The sequence below is a fragment of the Triticum urartu genome, chromosome 3A (assembly GCF_056163025.1).
Source record: "Triticum urartu cultivar PI428250 chromosome 3A, HENAU_Tu73, whole genome shotgun sequence".
Classification (NCBI taxonomy): Eukaryota; Viridiplantae; Streptophyta; class Magnoliopsida; order Poales; family Poaceae; genus Triticum; species Triticum urartu.
This window is the reverse complement of record NC_141875.1, coordinates 672707976-672724594: the sequence shown is the minus strand read 5'-3', so window position 1 is coordinate 672724594 and position 16619 is coordinate 672707976. Positions and strand designations below refer to the sequence as shown.

The following is a 16619-nucleotide window of genomic DNA, read 5'->3' as shown; positions in this document are numbered from 1 at the left end:
ACTGCTGGCTCACGTACACTAGCAGGCACACGAGTGCAGCACAGCTGCATAGCAGGCACAAGAGATGCAGCACACCTGCATGTCTCGTTCACGCGCGCAACAGTCCCTGCCTCATGTACACGGCACGGAATTGACTCGGTCAACATGTTTGGTTTTCTTATTTTTCCTTGAATTTCTCTTATTCAACATTATATTTCGGTTTTCTCCTTTTTTCACTTGGTTTTTATTTATTTTTTCTTTCATTTTTCATTATACTTCTTCCCATACGCGAAAAACATTTTTTCCTTTCGTTTTTCATTATACTTCTTTCCATACGTGAAAAACATTTTTTAATAAGCGATCAACATTTTTGGGTATACACGTGCAACGTAATCCAAACGTTTATTCAATATTTTTCACAAACTTGTTCAACACTTTGATACTTTATTCAACATTTTTTCAAAATACTTGGTTGAAATTTTTATATATTCGTTCCGCATTTTTTTAGTATGTCTTCAACTTTTCAACTACTTTATTCAGCAATTTTCAAATTCTAGTTTAACATTTCCCATACACTCGTCAAGATTTTTTAATACATGTTCAACAGTTTTAAATTCTTATTAAACATTTTCAAATTTTTTGTTCATCATTTTTTTTCATATCTCTGGGTCAATGTTTTCTAATACTTATTTCAGCATTTTTTTCAAAATTACTTGTTCAACATTTTTTTCAAATTGTTGTTCAACATTTTTTAATATTTATTTCATCGTTTCTTCAAATACTTGTTCAACGTCTTATAAAATACATGATCAACTTTCTCATTCACATATGTATTCCATTGTATCAATTTCTTTTGTTTAGATGATAATGATTTCTTAGGTTTGCATCCCCCCCCCCCTTTTTAAGAACTATTACTTAACTTTTCTTAACCTGAAGCAGAAAACTCCACATTAAGCGAACCTTACTCAAAGGGAAAACTACAATTTGGGGTTTTTTTTGAGGGGGGGGGGGGGGGGGCTGCATATTAGGTGATACACCAAGCAAAAGCAACGCAAATACATGACCAAACAAGAGATTTCACATTTGGAAACAGATCATGTCCAACTAAATTCTTCTGACAACAAACGATACTACGGATTCTGAGATTCGCTAAACAGTTGAAAAAAGTTACTATCAGTGTGAGGGCAAGCCGTTGCAATCAAAAAGCCGCTCGACAAGGTGTGGATGCGGCGCATTGATGCAGGTGCTTAGATCAGATTATAAGGGGTGGTACATATGTGAACACAAAACAAAGCACAACCATGCACCATCGGTTAACCGCATGGAGAAGCTGCACTGGAAGTCGCACTGGCACATAGATAGGTACTAGTAGAATGCCCGTGAGTTGTCACGGGCCTTTTTAGTTTTGTGTGGTTGCATCTATAAACATAATGCATGTCAAATTTCACATGTATAAAAGAACAATTTTTTTTTCTAATTTTCAGTCATTTATTTTCAATTTTTCAGGCCTTTTTTGTGACTGTCGGATCTGCACAAATCGTAACGCTGTTTCGTTTAGAGAATAATCTAATAAAAAGACCTTAAACTCGTAGAGCCCGTTTGAATTAAATCATGAAATTTCAATCCCTGAAATTAGCACTCCGTACTTATCGATCCCAGTCAATCCCGAGCTTCTACTGACGTAGACCAGTTTGGGGCGCTGAGAAACAGATAATCCCTAGTGGATCATAACTTCTCTCACTGACTAAGCGGGGTCACTTGTCACACACATCTTCTCCCCACTTGAAGGGCCCAGACATGTACGCCATGAATATTCACAACGTCAAGCATGCTAATCTCTTTTTCCACCATGCCATGGAGAGACAACCACGGAGAGACAACCACTACTAAGTAACATAGTTATTATCTGCGAGTCTGCGACAAGTTAGTAATGTTGTCCGCATATTCTTGGACTTGCACGGGCATGCGAGTGAGAGAGAGAGTGAGAGTGAAGAAGAAGATGTAGATGACACGTGAGCATCCCGTTCGGGATTGACCCTTTTCCTGGTGTGACAAACAGGTCTAAAGACGGGATTGATCAGAATTGATAAATACAGGGTCCTAATTTAGAATTAAGAGTTCGTGAAGGGTTTTGTTTTTCCAGACTTTTCTCTTTGGTTTATTCGCTCGTTGCCTTCTATCCCTGTGTGGCGCGTGTCGGTTCTCAGTTGTTTCTCTCTTCGGGTGGCTATATTGCTCCGCACCCACACCCGGATTCGTTTTTTAAGAACAATCTTACAATCTGTTTTCACCCACACGATTTTTAATTATTTTTTGGGTGGTGGTCGGCGGCCCAGTAATCATTTTGTATCAGAGAGAGAAGGGAAGGGGAGGAGAGGCGGAGGCGGTGGCGGTGGAGGGGGGTCACCGCCGTCCGGGAGTAGCAGCAAGGGGTTAGCTGGAGGTCATGGAGCGCGGGAAGCTGCCGCAGCACAGCCCTGTGAAGGGGAGCCGCTGTCATGGAGGAGCAGGGGGAAGGAGAGAGGGAGGTACTGAGAGGAGGGCGGCGAAGATTTTTTGCTGGTCCCGCCACCAGCAGGGTTTCGCCGGTGATGTCGCAACCGTTCGTCGGCGCCGTTCGCGCGGGAGGTATGGCTAGTTATCCCTTTCCCCTCTCTACAACTCTGATTTCTAGTTATTCCAGTCGTGCAGCTCTGTGTTCATCCCCGCGCGCCATGCGCGCAGATCCCTTGATGTGCGGGGGTTGTTTTTTCATCGTGTTTCAGACTAATTTGATGAGAATCATAGTAATGTCCGGGTTATTAGTTCAGCAGATACTTTTATGCCGCTCGATTTCGCGGATACAAAAATTTGGGGGATTTGCCCTCAGCATGTTTCCCCTTTTTTTCTTCAGATTATGGACGTTTTGGTGATGAAAATTGATATGAGTATACTTATATGTACTAAGGATCCACACACAAAGTGGGTTGGGCCTAGCGTATGGGCGGTTTTGTGCGCATGTATGTGTTGGGCAGATGTGCCATTCAGTTTTGTTAGTACTTTGTACGTGGTTGTTCAGGATTTTGGTAGTAGTTCGTAGTGTTGTATTTTGTTCTTAGCGTTTCCGTGATTTCTGAACAGCCAGGCATCTCTCTCTCTCTCAGCCGTTTCAGTGTTAGGTGTCATTTTATTCAGTTATGGTTGTAGTTTCCGTGGAAGGTGTAAGTTTATTCAGTGTTTCTCTCAGACTGAGGTTTCGAAATTAAGGTGCAGATTGTGTAACACGCAACATTTTAGTGATGGAGGTGGGGGTGGGGGTGGGGATGGGAAGAGAGAGAATCCAGCATGTAGGGAACATCTTCAGTAAGTGTCTTTTTCAGGTTCCAGTAGGTGCTGCTTTCTTCAGTTAACGTTTAGGGTAGGATAGTTAGCTAGTTTTACCAAGTCATTAATTCCCAAGTAACAATGATCAGCGCGCACCATGCCGGCATTTATTTTCTGATTTTGTAAAGCAATGTCCAAGGGGAAAGTTCCTCATACATACTCGATGAAAACGGCACTGTCCATCTAACAAATTTTTCTTTTGCACCGAGGCGGCGGCTGTTGAAGCTATGTTTGCAAAATGGGGGAAATACCCATCCGTGTTTTTTCAACATATTTTACAGCTTGTAGCCTTTTCTCTTGTCAGCTATGTGGAGTTTTTCAGTTTGCTTCCATTTTTTTACTTTTTCAACAGCAGGGTTGGGGATTCTTGAGGGGCAGAGATCAATGAGTGGATGCCATGAACCCAACTACGACCCTGATGACGGTTCGCGAAACACTGAGAGTTGCGATGAGAGCATTGCATCTAGTGATGAAGAATCTGTTTCGACGAGGAAGAAGTTATTAGAAGATGCTTTATTTGGTTTTTTAGAAAGGAGGTATCCATCTCTTTCTCTCATGTGCTTTCTCTTCTTTTCTATTTTTTTTCTAGACCTATGGTATGCACATATTTTTTAATCTCTTTTTTCTTTCCATTGCGAAATTATCTGATATAAACATCTTTTTCATATGTCATCTAACAGGCAATCAAATCACTCAAGATTTTTCAAAATTCTGCAAGAATGTCGACCTCGAAACTGAGGTATTACACTTTTTTGTCCTCTTCTTTGGTCCTTTTTTCCTCTTCGCTTTCATTCTTTTTATGTTAGTTACACCTGACATTCCACTCATGATTATTGCCTTTCAGCAGGATAAGAGGCAAAAGGTTATGGGGGCAGGGAGGCATGTGTTCAGTGTGTTTTCCACAAAATACTTTGCAGATATCTTGAGGCATATGTCCAGTGGTTGGAAGGATATGATCTCAGAATACGGGTTCGAGCCTCTTCTGAAATTTAAGAAAACTGATATCCCGTAAAGATTTGTCCGCTGGATTGTCGAATGTGTAGACACAATGTCATCTCAAATCATTGTTGCTAATAAGAAGATCATTTCTATCTCAAAGGATTCAGTTCATTGTGTGCTGGGCCTGCCAAACTGTGGTGATTTAGCGACACAAGACAAGGATAGTGTGAGGAACTTCATTTTGCCTCGGTTCAGCTTGACGAAGATGCCAAACAATACTTTCTTTGGAGACATGCTCATATCTTCTGATTTCCTCAGTGAGGAAGACACTTTCATATGCTTCATGGTGATCGCAATGTCGTGCTTCCTTTTTCCATCTTCCAGGGATCAGATCAGGGGCGGCGCTAGGGGTATTCTTGGGTCTTCATATGAATACCCATGATTTATACAAAACAGTGTTTATTTTAGCAAAACAATAACAATTCTTGAAAAACAGCAATGATTTTGACAAAATGAATACACATGAATACCCGGTTGCAAATTCCTGGAGCCGCCAATGGATCAGATTCACACTGAGTTTTTGTCCTTGCTTGTTGATTCAAAGCACACAAGTGGTTTTGATTTCTATGCGCTTGTGTATGATTGTATACTTACTGGCATCATCAAGTATGTGATTTCTGGCAGAGTAACGGGCAGGATACCAAAGGTGTTTGACTTTTGCTCGTACTGAATGACGGTTAGTCTTTTTTAAGTGTTTTTTTCTGCATCCATTTGTTTTTGTTTTGTCTGTTCTGTGTCTCCTTTTTTTTCTATTGGGGAAGAACAGATGCACTACTGCAATCGACTCTTTAGATTTCAGATTTTGTACTGTTAATGGATGTTAGTTAAATATGAAAATAATCCAGGATAGGTTGTCGCGGAAATGAAGAGCCCAAGGTCAGAAGAGTAATAAGTTTGTGAAGCATAAGCAGAATCTAATAATTCTTACAGCTTTAGATAGAAGAGAAAGGCCTGGAGATGTTCATACCTAGGGGTACTCACAATACTTCTTGATACTTTGGTTACTTCACGTTTTCCTCGCCATTTCTCTCTCCAGACCAACCTATGCAATTTTTGAAATCCATCCTCATAAGATAGATGGGCCTATCAGTGTGAAATGCACATATGTGAAATTTATTTATTATATCATTGAAATGGACATATGTGAAATCCTCATAAGGTAGATCTTCTTAATGTGGCTTTCAATGTGAAATCTATTTAACCTCACAATATCCCTTTTTTTTCTTTTGAAAAGTTACTTTTGCCTCTCTGTCATGTTCCTTCCTAGCTTGAATTTTGCCAATAATGATTGTTGCTGGATTATTTATTGTCTAGTTAGACACAAGCATTTTCATATTAGTGTACGTCCTGGTACATATGCACATAGTCGGAGGCGGCAGACCCGGACTCTGCAGGCTCCCGATGGAGTGCTCCCGCGGTGCCTTCTTTCACTCGCAAGGACATTCAGATGTACCTCCACATGAGACATGATAGAACCACACAGGTAAATTCTCATTTTTCTTTGTTCCTCTCGTGAGCTTCAGTTTTTGCTTGTTTCCTAGGAGCATGAACTATGCTTGTGGGCGTAGAGATAATATGATAGTTATTCTATTCAATCCATGGCCAATAACAAGTTATAGTAAAAATTAAAAATTAGTGTCTGTCAACTATGAAATTGATTAAATTGACTTTAGTGCATAGGGATAATTTGATCACGATTCAAGCCATGGCCAATAACAAGAAAATCAGTGTCAACTATAAATTGATTAAATTGGTTTCACTACAATGGATAGAACTTTTTATATAACAAATCGAGTATCTTAATGAGCGAATGTGAGGAATCTTGTTCTGGGGCGACCAGTCCTCTTGTCGCTCAATCTGCTGCAAGCACGTGCGGTGATGATGGGTAGGAAAAGTGGACCGAGCTATAAATTTAAATTTTTCATAACAATTTGATTAAGTTGGCTTCAGTTCATGGAAGAAGACTTGATTTTCTCGGTCATCATAGTAGAGGTAGAGCTCCCAATGATCAGTTGCTGCAGATCTGAGTTGTACAGTTGGAAATTGGTGCAGAACAATTAGCTTAGAACTATGGGCCATTGACTTAGGTATAGGAGAGTTAGTTCAGAACTACGGGCCTCTGATTTAGGTATAGGATAATAATTTGTAACCCATTTAAGTCATAGCTCAGGAACCCATTTAAGTCGTAGCTCATGAACTTTCAGACAGACTATGCTAGACATAACTTTATCTGCAAGTACATATGTATAACTTTCATTTGATAATTGCCTCCATAGAGGACTGATAGAATAGCAATCGCACGCTAAATTCTGGAAAGCATGATTAACAAGTAACTGGCAAATATAGACTGGACACATGAGAACTTCAGTAACAGCACATGGTGACGCATTAGAGATATGCATATGGGCAAGGCATTGCGATGCATTCAGCGCACGGGGTCTTCCGCTTAGCTGCAAGGTCCGCGTTTCGCTGAGCCCGCAATGCCTTCCTCTCATCCGGTGGTATGCTCTGCCTGCGTGCTCTTCGACGGGCGTTCATCTCTTGCCTCTGCTCAACTGGTATATTTTTACTCGCTGCCCTTCTACGGGCATTCATCTCTTGCCTCTCCTTGGTTGTCAGATTTTGTCTGACAGCCCTTTGGCTTGCATTCCTATCTTCAATAGTTTTATTTTTTCTAGATGCTCTTCGACGTGCATTCACTTCTTCCCTTTGCTCGGGTGTTAGGCTATCTCTCCTTGCTTTATCACGGTTCCGTCTTTGTTGATTTTTGTCTTCTTTAACGCTTGCATGGGAAGCAATATGTTCAGCACCACTCGGTGCTCCTTGAGGTGCTGTAGGGTTTTCTGCATGGCCAGTGTGTAATTTGTTAAATCCAAGACTCACATTGAAGCAATATACCTAGTACATGGTTAGACTTAATAAATCTAGATGTATAGATGACCATACTTCAATGGTAGAAACGCCGTGTGAAAGGGTAATACCATTTGATGTTCCCACATGCTCCTGTGGCTCCAATGCTGTCATGGTACCGGCTGTGGGAAGCATTGTAGCTGATTGGGTGGACGCTTCACATATGAACATTCTGTATGACTGTTCCACAACAACAATTAAGATTACAAGATGGTCAGCTTCAAATCATCAATTAAGACATTATGTCTCCACAATTTGTTAGAGAATACAGGTAGCTTTTTCCCTTATCATTCGACATATTATAAGAAAATGTTGCATGGATAATGATTAACGACCTTTGAACCTTCACCACTGTGGTTCATAGACAAAGTAAAATAGTTGGTGCTACGATTTCAGGCAGTAAAGATGCTATGAGGGAGAATTCAGACAAAAAGGGCAAAATAAAATACTGTAATAGTAAATGGTGCCAGGATAGTTTTTTTTTTGAAACGGGCAAAAGATTTGCCGCATATATTAATTAAGAAGGAGAAGAATGTTTTGTTACAGGCCCCCAACTACAAGGATTTTACTCTCCTGGAATGATGGTCCCTAACTTTTTTGCGCCTGCGGCGACCCAGAGTTTAGCTTCAAGCTTGATGTTGTTGAGCAAGATTGTTGGCAGAGAGGACTTGTTGCGGAAGACCCTCCCGTTTCGTTCATTCCAAATAGACCAAGATATTAGCATGGTAAGGGAAGCCCGGGCCTTGCGATTTGGCATGGAGATGTTGGAGCGGTTGACCCACCAATCTTTGACAGATTGCTCAAGATGCCATGTAGGAGTGTGAAGGTGCTCAAGGTGTAGCCATTCATTGACCAAATTCCAGAGGCGAATGGTGAATCTACATTTGTAGAAGAGGTGGGCGCCGGACTCTTGAACACGCTTGCATAGGGGGCAAAGGTCGCAATTTGGCCACCCCTGCTTTGCCAGTCTGTCAGCTGTCCAAATCCTATCTTGGATAGCCAACCACGCAAAGAACTTCACTTTAGGCGGCGCCCAGGCTTTCCACACCGCCTGTGGCATCGGAGAGTGTGTAGAGCCCATGAATTGTGCCAAGTAAGCGCTTGCCGACGAGTATTGTCCGTTCTCAGTGTGCTTCCAGATGATTTCATCCTCGACGTGCTCCACAAGATGAAAGCCATTGATGAGAGTCCAAAGGTTTATGAATTGCCTAATGTGCTCGACGGTGAAGCTTATCGTGATCTTAATCTTGGAGATCCATGCATCATTGAGGAGCGCATCCTTGACTTTCCAATTTTTCCTCGAGGATGCCTCGAAGATAAGAGGCGCGATTTCCTTAGGCTTCCGGTCTTGAACCCATGGAGCTTCCCAAAAGGGGGTCCTCGCCCCATTACCAACCGTGATTGTTGTTCATGCGTAGAAGAGGTTGAGGTCCATCTCGTCGCAAGGATTTCCCATGCCGACCCACATTCTCGTTGGTTCCTTCCACTCGAACCAAGGCCATCTCAGTCTTAGGGCTCTTGCAAATTTTGTTGTGTTCAGTACTTCGAGTCCTCCCCTCTCAAAAGGTCGGCAGACCACGTCCCAGTTGACCTTGCACTTGGCACCAGTCGTCCTGTCCATGCCGGACCAAAGGAATGCCCTCGCAATCTTGTTTGTGCTGTGTAGGATGTTCGGGGGGACAATCAACGGCGTGATGTAGTAGACCACTTGCGAGGCGAGTGAAGATTTGACAAGTGTGGTGCGCCCGATGGTGGTGATGTTGTTACCCTCCCATGGGATGAGCTTAGCCGCCGCCTTGTCCTCTAGGAATTGAAAGTCCACTTTCTTGAGTTGCCACACCGAGAGTGGAAGCCCCAAGTATCTCATCGGAAAGGAAGCCCTCACCGCCGGCAAGCTTTGGGTGATATGCTCGAGGTTTAGGTGTGCACATTTGATTGGGACGAACGAGCTCTTGCTGAAGTTGGTTTGGAGGCCTGAGACCTCACCAAAGCCTTTGAGGATGGCGGCGAGGTTGTCAATGTCTCGCTTAATGGGCGCCATGAATACCGCGGCATCATCCGCATACAGGGAGGTTCGCATGATAGTGCCTCTACCCCGGATCTTGTGGAGTAGCCCCTTTCTTGTAGCCAATTCGAGAAGTTGTTGAAGGGGGTCGATAGAGATGACAAATAGGAGAGGTGACAAGGGGTCCCCTTGCCTGAACCCGCAGCGGTGGAAGATTGCGGGGCCGGGCACCCCATTGAGGAGAATCCTGGATGATGAAGAGTTTAGGAGAGCAGCCACCCAATTGCGGAACTTGCATGGGAAACCCCTCCTACGCAGGAGATCGAGGATATACTCCCAACGCACCGAATCAAAAGCCTTGCGGATGTCAAGTTTGAAGAGGAGAGATGCAGTCTTGCTTTTGTGTAGCCGGCGTGCGAGATTCTGTACATACATGAAGTTGTCGTGGATGCTCCTTCGCTTGATGAAGGCACTCTGGGCATTGGAAACTAAAACATCCATGTGAGGTCGTAGTCGGATCGCTAGAATCTTTGCAATAATTTTTGCAATCCCGTGTATGAGGCTAATCGGTCTGTAGTCGGCAATGCCCTCCGCCCCATCCTTCTTGGGAAGCAAAACCACATTCGCCGAGTTGAGCCAGTGAAGGTTGGTTCCATGGAGGTCCTGGAAGAGGTGCACCACCCGCATCACATCCCCTTTGATAGTGCCCCAACATTTACTGAAAAAAATTCCGGTGAACCCGTCCGGCCCGGGCGCTTTATCCTTTGGCATCTCGTTAATGGCCTCCTTCACCTCTTCCTCGGTGATGCAGTCGTTCAAGGTGGACAAGTCAGTTTCCTCTAAATTTAGCTCCTCCCAGTTGAGATCTAGCGCACTGGGGGGCCCTTGCCCCATGACGCTAGAGAAATGTCCATGAATAATCTCCTCTTTCATCTCGTGCTCAGTGACCCACCCTTGATTGTGCTTTAGCCTATGAATGTGATTTTTCCGTCTCCGAGCATTGACCCGTCGATGGAAAAATTTAGTGTTTGCATCACCCTCCTTGAGGTTGGTCAGTTTTGCGCATTGTTTCTTGCGGGCCCTTTCAATTACTGCAAGGCTAACCACCCTCCTCTTGAGCTTTGTCCGTAGGTCGCTCTCCTCGTCGGAAAGGGTCCGCACCTCTTGGGCTTGGTCAAGCCAGAGGATCACCAGCAGGGCGGCATGCAGGTGGATCTTTGCCTTAGAGAATAGGCCTCTACTCCATTCCGACAGGCGAAGGGCAGTTTTCTTGAGCTTGTGGTGGAGCACGTGATATGGCTCGGTGTGGTTTGATGGCTCATTCCAGGCCTTCTCCACCACCTCAAAGAAGCCTGGCATAGAGGTCCAAACATTTTCAAATTTGAAAGCCCTAGGCCTTCGAGGCCCCCTGTCGTCTACGAGTAATAGGGGGCAGTGGTCCGACAGAGAAGAAGACAGAGCATAAAGAACATGGGTGCTGAATTGGACATCCCAATCAACATTGCAGAAGAAGGTGTCCAACTTGCACAAAGTCAGGTTTTCTCGTTCATTACTCCATGTGAAACGCCTATTTTGAAGATGTATTTCTTGCAATTCACAAGTGTTAAGGGCGGCCCGGAAGCGGTTTATGCGGCTCCTATTAACATTTCTTTTATTCTTGTCGCTAGCACGAATGATTTGGTTGAAGTCCCCATTGGCTAGCCACATCACCCCATTTGGTGGCTTTTGGCTGACGAGTTCATTGAAGAATGCATCCTTGCATGCAGGATCGGTCGGGCCATAGGCTGTTGTTAGTTTGAAGTGCACCTCGGTGCCCTTGACATGTATCATGGCTGAAAAGCAGAACGTCGTGAGGGTGATGTTGCTCACATCCACGACAAGCTCATCCCAAAGGAGCAGGATCCCTCCTCTAGTTCCAGAGGCAGGTCTTTGGGCAAACCTTTTAAGCCTTTGCCCTCCCAGGAAGGCCGCTGTGTAGCAATCAATATTTTCAAGCTTAGACTCTTGCAAGCAAACGATTTGGCACGATGATGCGGAAATAGTTTCATTGACCGTAGCCCAACGATCTGGATCATTTAATCCCCTGATGTTCCAGCTTAGGATGTTCACAGGTTGCTCTAACATATTGGCACCATGGAGACACATAGGCAAGAGCTAAGGCAGGAATAACTAGCAGTCAGCACTGCAACCACGAACAGAGTAGCGACCCTCGATGGACATGCCCATTCGAGGTAACAAACATTGGGGAGCACACAAGCTAACCAAAGAAGAACTAACATTTGAAACTTAAATTGCACAGGCGTAGAGCTGGAGCATCAATTATTCTTCTGGTGCCTGCCTCGCCACATCGCCAAAGACCATCTCATGGTCCAGGCCATCCGCGCTGCCGTGGTTGATGAGCGCGTCCTCCGCCGCTGTTGCCTGCACATCATCGACCTTGAAAAGGGCCCTCAAGGCCGCCAGCACGTCCAGGGGCAGCTGCTCCTTGAACATGGTCGAGAGCTGCAGCAGAGCCCGTTCAGTGACATCCTCTCCATCCTAGACAATGCCCAGGTTACGGCAAACCAGCAGTTCTACCGCCTTGGCAGCTGGAATGGCCTTGCGTCTTCCTCCCTTGCGTAGCCGAGCACTGGAGCGGCGAATAGATAGGCCACCGGTGCCATCACGAGCAATGTCCATCCCCGCCATCGTCTTGCGTCGCCCCGCAGCCATCAGTGGTAGGGAAGCCCTTGGGGGCTCCGCGATGATAGGCTCAGGGCACGGCAGAAACAGAGGAGCGATGTCTTCCGGCACCAGCACCGTGGCCACAGGGGCGGCAGGGGTGTGGGATGACACCAGCGGCAGTGGCGGCATCGTCGTCGAGGTCGGGGATGCCTCAAAGCCAGGGGGCGAGCCGGGGAAAGCGATGGCAGCAGGGAGACGAGGTGAGCCGGAGCGCAGATCACGACGGCGCCCCGCGCCGCCGCAGACATCGAGGACGCAGCCGAGCCGCCATGCTTAGAACCAGGCGTTGATGGCAGCACCGACGTCGGGGAGTTCGGCGGCGTGAGGTTGTCGCGGGCGAGACGGCGGCCAGATCGTGGAGACGCCTGACGCACCGGGCCGCGACCCCTGACCTCGTCCCTGGTGGTGATTGCCGCAAGCATACCCATGGGCGCGACATCGTGGCGGCGGCCACCACCAGAGCGATCACGGGAGCGGTCCTTGTTCGCCCCGCGCTGGCGCTCCCGCGCGTTGCAGGAGAGAGACCGACGGATGCGGTCGCCCCACCCCGTCCGACCTCTTGATCCATCTCTACCGCGGCCGCCGTCGCGGTCGTCGGCATCGTCGCGCCGCGCGTTGCGGCGGTCGTCGCGAGCAGCTGGAGCCACGCGCCGGCGACCAGGAGGCGGAGCACCGTCGACGATGCCTGGGTACCAGATGAACTCGTTCACGTCTGGGGCGGGAGGGTTGTCGCCGTCTTCGCGTGCGTTGGAGTGGTCCTCATGCAGGTCCAGATGAATGAGCATGCGGTGCCGCAGGCCACGCCGCCTACGCCGACGCTGGCCGCGTGCCGGCAAAGTGAGCCACTTGAGCTTCGGGATCGCGTCGGGGTTGGCGGTCCACGCCCACAGCGCGAGGTACCTCGTGTCCTCCCTTCGCAGCGACCTGTTCTCGATGTAGTCCAGAGAGCAGCCGCGCCCGATGACGAACGTGGCGACGTAGTTGTTCCAGCCATGGACCGGGATTCCTTCGATGCAGAGGCGCACATGATGCAGCTGGTCTTCATTCCCAGCGTGGGCTTCCAAGCGCCAGGCGCGCACGAAGGTGTGGAGGCCGTCATGGTGGAAGTCGCCGCGGTCCGTTGCATTGGCGCAGTGGTGCTGGTACATGAACCGGACAAAGAACTGCTCGGGGTAGTGGCGCACGACGGTGACGTCCGCCTGCTTGATGCCGAACTTGGCAGCGAAAGCTGCCGCAACAGTTGCAGCGGGCACGTCGTCGCGAGCCCCCTCGAGCCAGGCGACAGCTACGTTGCTGGAGAGGAGCGCCGATTCCTCCTGCATCTTCGGGGTGGCCGGGATGACCACGTAGTCCACCTCTGGCCTTGAAGCAGCGTCTCCAAGCCTGCGGGCCATTGGAGCAGCGGCGGCGAGGTTGGGGAACACGGCAGCCGCTGCAGGCTGCTGGGGAGGAAGCGCCCAGCCTCGACCCGCACCAAAGTGTGGGGCAGTGCCCTCCTGAGGCGCGACAACAGGACGGGGTAGCGGCGGAGGAGCGATGAGGTGGGCGAGGTAGCTCAGCGGGCGCCACTTGTTCCGGCAGTCGCGGGCACGGTGGTGGTTCTCCAGGCAGCGAGTGCAGCGGATGGGGTCTCGGCAGTCTGCAGCTCGGTGTCCGGGGGCGATGCAGCGGCAACACCTCCCTTCAAGCCAGCTTGGGATGGAATGCGCCTTGAATGCCGGCGAGGCAAAAGCCGGGCGGCGCGGGGCGTTGCGTGTCCGGACGAGCTACCAGCCGCTGGTCACATCAGCCTCCTCCTCGCCCCCTGCACCCGGGCTTGAATGCCCCGCAGCAGCAGGCTGCCCACCACGGTTGACGCCCGCCTCGCCTTAAATGCCCTGGGCAAGCAGAGAGCGCGAGGAGCCCGCATCGCCTTGAATGCCCTGGGCAAGCAGAGAGCGCGAGGACTCACACACCGCGGCCTGAGCCAGCAGCCCATGCTGCACGACCAGCGGAGAAGCAGCCACCTCCTCCTCGACGCCCGAGCCTGATGCGGCGGCTGGGGCAGGCTGGCGGGGCGGCGGATCCAGATCTGAGCCGAGGGATGGCGCGACGTCAGGCAGCCGCTGCAGAATGGCCAGAGGAGGTGGAGCAGCTGGCCACTTAGCCAGCGACGGTGGCGGGGGCAGTGGCATGGACCAGCAGGCGAGGAAGGAGCCACGCGCGGCCGGCGAGGTCGCCGCCGCCGATGCGGTCGCCTGAGCAGGGGGGAGCAGAGCGGTAGGCATATTCTTGTTCTGAGGACAATTGTTATGTCTTAGAGATATTTAGGTGTGCCGGGATAGTGATTAAGCCCCTTTGAACCTTCAACACCATGGTTCATAAACAAAGAAAAATAAATAATAATTACCTACATACGCAGTTTTTCCTCCGTGCGAACATTATTGTCTTCTCCAGACAACTAAATTTTAATGAATTTGTATAAGTTTGCTAGGTGAGGTTGCATTTCTTATTGCCCAGGTTGAAAGTTCCTGGAGACCACCAGCGGTCGATATGCAGGTGAGCGTTGTGTTTCATTCTTGAAGTTTATTCAAATCAAGACGTGGCAGAATATTTCTTGATAAGTGATTTTGTGTAATTACAACCTATCTGGCCTAGGAATTGCAGAAACTATGAGAATCATTTTTTTGTAGTAGTTCGCCATGAAGATCCACAAGAAAGACGGCACCACGTCGGAGAAACAGATGGCTCTGTCAAAAGGTGAACTCACCTTCGGGTGATGAAAGCGACGCTGAGAGGGTGATAATAAACTCATGTGACCTCCATGGTGACCTGGTGTGATCTCCCGGTGATGTATCGTCTTGGTGACCTGGTGTGATCTCGCAGCGATGTATCGCCTTGCTTGATGGAGAAACGTACTACTTAAATACATACTCCTACCAAATATGGTGGAGATGTTTGAAGGCATAATCAATCTTGTCGGGCTTTCCTTATCTCGTGCCTGATGTTTAGTATGTAATAATTAGGCTAATTATTGTTAGGATTCTCTGTTGGTTTTTCCCATATATATTACTTTTGCACTACAAGGGTGAGGAAGGCTAATTGTTAGCACGTACTCAGGCTAGGAGGGTGGGAGGAAGGCTACGATGGTGCTGATTTTTTGGGTTTGTTTCCATATTATTGTTTGGATTCTTTTGAATTGTTTCCATGTATGACTTTCACGTGGGAGGGTGTGACGAAGGAGTGGTGAACGAACGAAGGGGAGGCGAACGAGCGAACGACGTACGAACGTACCATCACAACCGCAGACTCCTCCTTTAGGAATAGAGATATATTACTTTTGCACTACAAGGGTGAGGAAGGCTAATTGTTGTTAGCACGTACTCAGGCTAGGAGGGTGGGAGGAAGGCTACGATGGTGCTGATATTTTGGGTTTGTTTCCATATTATTGTTTGGATTCTTTTGAATTGTTTCCATGTATGACTTTCACGTGGGAGGGTGTGACGAAGGAGTGGTGAACGAACGAAGGGGAGGCGAACGAGCGAACGATGTACGAACGTACCATCACAACCGCAGACTCCTCCTTTAGGAGTAGAGATATATTACTTTTGCACTACAAGAGTGAGAAAGGCTAATTTTTGTTAGCACGTACTCAGGCTAGGAGGGTGGGAGGAAGGCTACAATGATGCTGATTTTTTGGGTTTGTTTCCATATTATTGTTTGGATTCTTTTGAATTGTTTCCAATGTATGACTTTCACGTGGGAGGGTGTGACGAAGAAGTGGTGAACGAACGAAGGGGAGGCGAACGAGCGAACGACGTACGAACGTACCATCACAACCGCAGACTCCTCCTTTGGGAGTAGAGATACCAGAGACTTGGTGAAGCAGCTAAGAGAAAACAATATGAGCAGCTATGCTTCAAATAGTACTCTGGCCAGGAAGCGAACTGGGAAAGATCACATCGCATGGTCCCTACGGCGAGTTTAACAAACCATGAGCTGCGCCACTTCGTCCAACTTGGTGTATCAAATTTCTAGGACAAATCGTCACTGTGTAACCACCAACTTAATATGCCCATTTTAGTGCACGAAATCACCTGAAAACATCATTTCTTTCTTTCTTTCTTTTCGAGTCATGAAAACATCATTTCTTGCTTGACGGGTTTAAAGAAAAGAGAAATTGTGCATAATTCAAATTTTTTTGCCTGTCACATCTCGGAATGACATTTTCCCTCCAAATGCATTAATTGTCTAGATGCATTTTCCAAATTACTTTTGCATCACAATTTTTTGTTAGAAAATTCTGGTGACAAATTTCCTTTTTAACACATAAACACAGCCACCCTCGCACGGATTCAGTTTATGATGAAATTTTCACACGCTATCAACAAAAATGCGTTCGGATTGTTTGTCGTTTTATACAAGCATTTTTTTAAAAAACAACCGCTCCCCTAGCACTAATAATTTCGTTACCAATTGAACAGACACCACCCCCCTTAGTTCTTTGATGTCATACCGTAATTGCGGCTCACGTCAACCACCATGGCACTTCGAGTGTACTAATCGACATTTTCTAGGTGTGAAAATTCCAAGAAATCCTCATATCTTATATGCACATGGGCAGAAGATAAATCACGCATATGGAATAATATTTATTGTC

The 16619-nt window shown here is 47.3% G+C and overlaps 1 protein-coding gene and 1 long non-coding RNA gene across 9 annotated transcripts; one reads left to right on the top strand and one right to left on the bottom strand.

Annotated features, from left to right (window-relative positions):
• Positions 1-2157: 2157 nt before the first annotated feature.
• Positions 2158-15217, top strand: LOC125529815 (uncharacterized). Of its 8 annotated transcripts, none has more exons than XR_015598923.1 (6): positions 2158-2607; positions 3698-3878; positions 4023-4081; positions 4187-5824; positions 14446-14518; positions 14653-15217. It is a non-coding gene; the product is annotated as an uncharacterized LOC125529815 (long non-coding RNA). The 8 variants fall into 8 exon arrangements; XR_015598920.1 differs by having other exon boundaries at positions 2160-2607; positions 3695-3878; positions 14454-14518; positions 14656-15216; XR_015598918.1 differs by having other exon boundaries at positions 2160-2607; positions 3695-3878; positions 14454-14518; positions 14653-15216.
• On the bottom strand, positions 11033-14455 carry LOC125534994 (uncharacterized). Its single transcript, XM_087513944.1, has one exon. The coding sequence runs from the start codon at positions 13372-13374 to the stop codon at positions 11968-11970; it is 1407 nt and encodes a 468-aa protein (XP_087370070.1). The 5' UTR covers positions 13375-14455; the 3' UTR covers positions 11033-11967.
• Positions 15218-16619: the final 1402 nt, after the last annotated feature.